At 35.6% G+C, this 4194-nt stretch overlaps 1 protein-coding gene across 1 annotated transcript; it reads right to left on the minus strand.

Annotated features, from left to right (window-relative positions):
* Positions 1–577: 577 nt before the first annotated feature.
* On the minus strand, positions 578–3977 carry LOC111921125 (vacuolar protein 8). Its single transcript, XM_023916704.3, has 2 exons — positions 2104–3977; positions 578–837 (listed from the first exon to the last, which is right to left on the minus strand). Exon 1 carries the CDS (start codon positions 3828–3830, stop codon positions 2130–2132), a length of 1701 nt encoding a protein of 566 aa, XP_023772472.1. The 5' UTR covers positions 3831–3977; the 3' UTR covers positions 578–837; positions 2104–2129.
* Between the last annotated feature and the right edge of the window lie 217 nt (positions 3978–4194).

Below are 4194 nucleotides of genomic sequence, written 5' to 3' on the forward strand. Positions count from 1 at the left end.
GAATTTATGTTTTATCTCTCTACATAAATATGAAATATCATTAGGTGGAGTAATAAATGACTATACATCACACAAAGTTCTTATATGGCGACATGTTCTTTCCATGACAGCCCTTTTCATGACCTACTATCCGTAAATACTTGCCGACCTTTCGCAAACACAACTCATTTTTTCAGTCTAATTTCTTAGTTTTGTAATTTCATGATATTCAACTTGTCTTCATTCTAACACTCAATCAAATCTTATAGTTGGTACTTGATACTCCACAACATATAAAGCATCATGAACAAATTATTCCATAAAAAATAGAAAAATATAAATGTAGACGATCTTATTTATAATTTATTCAACCAATTTCTAAGCTCAACTTACATAACTTCCTTTTACAACACCAATATATTCTTAACTTTAGGCATATATGTTTTCCATACAACATTTTGTTCTACATCTATTTTTCTTTGTCCATAAACCTCTACGTGTATAGACATTCAAAAAACGAAAACGGAATATATACAAGATAAAGATAATCATATACATCTACAAGTGATTATGATTAAAGTAAAAAACAAGCAAAATGTCATCTAGAACAAGTTAATCATTATTAAAGTACAAAAGAAGTAACAACCCTCTTCCAAAAAAATGAAAAATGAATATCCTATCTAAAACTCTTGACTAAAATTTACATTTTATATATTTTTTATTCTATTAAAATACATGTAGTAGTATAATACTATAAATGTATATTTAAGGTAGATATTCACCCATGTGTATAACTAGTTAACTGTGATTTGTTACCGTGTGAACTTCCGCAAGAGCTAGATGAGTCCAAATAAGCCCCTACAAGACAAAAGATGAGATTTATGATATAGATTTTATTTGTGTAGAAATATTTCACAACTAATTGTAAGTTTTTTAAATATATAAAATTATAAAAAAACATAAAAACTACAAAAAGTTTCAAAGATCTCAAAAACTAGTTGAAGTAGCTTTTGATTGGAAGCTTTTTGTTATAAAAAAATCTAAAATCTATAAAAAAAAACTACTTGAAGCACTTTTGAATTAAAAGTTTTTTTGTTAAAAATAAAAACTTTGACCTCTTAATTCAATTTTTTTTGTTGAAGATTTAACTAGTGATGTTTGACATTTGTAACAAAGTGATATAAGTATTATTGTAGGTTATGTTAGATAAACCAATAAAAAATGATTTACCAAATTATTTTGTTTTCAAAGATAATAGAATGTCACATATAATAGATCTAAAATTTGTCTACTAAATGAAATATCTAAAATTTAATTCGGGTTAAATATGAAAGAGGTCGATCATGATACAAAATCATTCACATTTACAAAACAAAATAAATTAGAAACAAAGCATTCCCAAATATGCCTAATTGATCACGATTCACGTGAAAGCATAGACATAAATGATGAAGGAAACCGACGCCCACGTGACAACAATAACAATAATAAAAGTTATTTTATATTTAAATTGCCGACTTCAATAACAATCTACTTTTTAACAAATTAATCAAAAAGTAATTACAGTTTTGGTCCCTATGGTTGCCACTTATTTGACGTTTTAGTCCAAATTTTGATAAATTAATATTACAAGCCACATTTTAGTTTTTAGAGTAAATTACATTTTTGGTCCGGAACCATAGCTAAGAGTTGTTTGATACGCATTTTATTGGATCTGATAAAAGATTGAATCTGACTTTATCAGATTCAGACTGTTTATATCATAAATTAGATTATTAGAAGGCTTTGATTCGATCTTATAGCCTCTTATATGCTTCTTACTGGGCCTTGTAAGAAGTTAAGTCTGATTCAATCAACAACTATAACTTTTTTTTAATTCTTGTTATACAAGTTTTCATGTGCATTTTTTTTAATCAATTTGGAACAAAATTACTAAAATCATCATTTTACTTAGAAAATGACCAAATGCATAATAAAAACTATAAAAACCTTAAATAAGGACGAAAAATGAAAATAAAAATGTTTTGGTACGAAAAAGGCAAATTATCTCATTTTTATTTACTCACAAATTTTAAGGGGCAAAGTGATAAAGTTATTTTTTATCGACAAGTGTCACGAAAGTACCTTGGGAGGAAGTTCGATTTAGGTTTCTACTCTTTCCAACTTCTGTTGAAAATACTCTTCAGCCGGCTACCGGAAAGTCTCTGTAACGCTTTCTTAGCTCCGACGACCTCCGTTTCACTCAGCCGCTGCAAGTAACTGTTGGCACCGGCTTCCATTAGCTTCCGCCGGCAGGTGTTGCTTCCGTCGGTCATCAATGTATAAACAACCGCCACCGGAAACTTTTTCGGAACCGATTCGGTCAACGGATCCAACATATGAACTAGCCTCATCATGCTCTTCTCATCTCTCGCAAAAAAGCTTCGATTTTGTTTCACCGACAACAGAGAAGTTAATGCTTGCATTGCTGCCTCTTGTAACCCTACCGGTTTAGCCGATTCCATAAGTTTTACCAGAGGTCCCATGCATCCGACGATTCCACGCTTGTTAGAATCGGTAATACATAAATTAGCTAGTATTGAAGTTGATATTTGTTGTAGAGTTGGATTTCCTTGCTCGATGAATTCGGCGATTTGTGTTATGAAAATCGATGATGCGGATAACAATCGGGAAACAGAATCGGAAGTGGAGAGTGAGTGAATTGAACGTAATACGTACTCTAATGTATCTGGATTTGATGATCTGTGAAGCAAATGTAAAAGGCTTTCCAATCCTTTCTCTTGTATCAACAAGCTCCTGAAATACTTGCTCGATGAAGCGACAATCGCAATACAGTGAGCCGATTTTTCTTGTGAAGCGGCGCAGCCGGAAACAAGTAGCTGAACCATCACCGCAACCGCAGATTCTTCGCATAAATAAACACGAACGTCTTCAACCGACGCGACGTTCATAATAGCGCCGATTGCGTGTGATTGCGCAGTTAACGATCCAGATCTACAGACATCAAGTAGTATCGGAACACCGCCGTACGCCGTAATAGCCCACGCATTATCAACATCGCCGGTGATTGCTTCAACGGCAATAGACGCCTTTTCTTTCAATTGAACAGAACCATATTCCAGAATCCTCAACAACGGCCCTAATCCACCTTCCTCGAAAACCGTTTTTCGAGATTCTTCGCTTGCGCAGGCGAGAATCGATACAGCAGACACCGCTTGTTCACTAAGATCGTTAACATCAAGAAGCTGAATCAAATACCTTATATTACCTTCATTCGCAACTACTTTAACAGCCTTTTCATCTTCGATAAGTAATTGCACAAGACATTCCATTGCCTTTCTCTTAAACTCCACTCCCCCAATCTGCAATCTAGTGAAAACGTCTCTAACGAAAAAACCTAAATCTTCTGAAGAAGATCCAGGTGCGGGTTGAGAGAGAACAATCGCAGTTGAATGACAGAGGACGCCGGAGCGGATGAGCAAATCAAGGTCTTGAAGCTGCTTAGATAGCCAACCGGTCGCCATGTCGAGGTCACTCTGCATAAGGAGCTTCCCAGCTTTGTAACTGAAATCGGTGCATTGGTCGCATAGGGTTTGGATACGGCGGAGGGTGGATAAAAGGTCCGGGAGTAACGTCTGGAGGATATGATTTTCCGACCAGTGAGTCGAATCGGAAATGCTTGATAATGAAGAGCTGAGAACGACAAGCTTTGAACGGATAACTTGCCAACGGGAGGTGAAGGAGTTGACGGAGGACGACGCCGGGAGTATTGTGGAGAGGAGGGTGGTGGTTTGGTGAAGGGTGTCGACGGGAGAAAGCGGCGGAGGTGGTTGTGCAACGGCGGAGTACATTTCTAGATGTCTGGTGGGATTGGGAATGGGGAAAGGAAGTACATTGCGAAGTGGGAAGGAACAGAGAGAGAGGAGGTTTGAAGGTGGTGGGGTTTTGGGGTTGGGGTAAGAAGCGTGAGAAACGGGTGGGTTAGAAGGCAAGTTCTTGTGAATGCCAACCTATCACGTGCGCGGCCAGTGATCACAACTACCATCACAATTAAAATGGATAAATTGTTTTTGTTTCTTATTATTTTTAAGGCCCTTATTTTATAGCTCATGTTATCTACACAAGTAAATGTATTTTCGTTCCATCTATAATTGTTAAACAAACTAAACACGAAACCATAAAAATCTATCCTAATAAATAAGAATAATTTTGTCA

This window comes from Lactuca sativa, chromosome 9 (assembly GCF_002870075.4).
Source record: "Lactuca sativa cultivar Salinas chromosome 9, Lsat_Salinas_v11, whole genome shotgun sequence".
Lineage (NCBI taxonomy): Eukaryota > Viridiplantae > Streptophyta > Magnoliopsida > Asterales > Asteraceae > Lactuca > Lactuca sativa.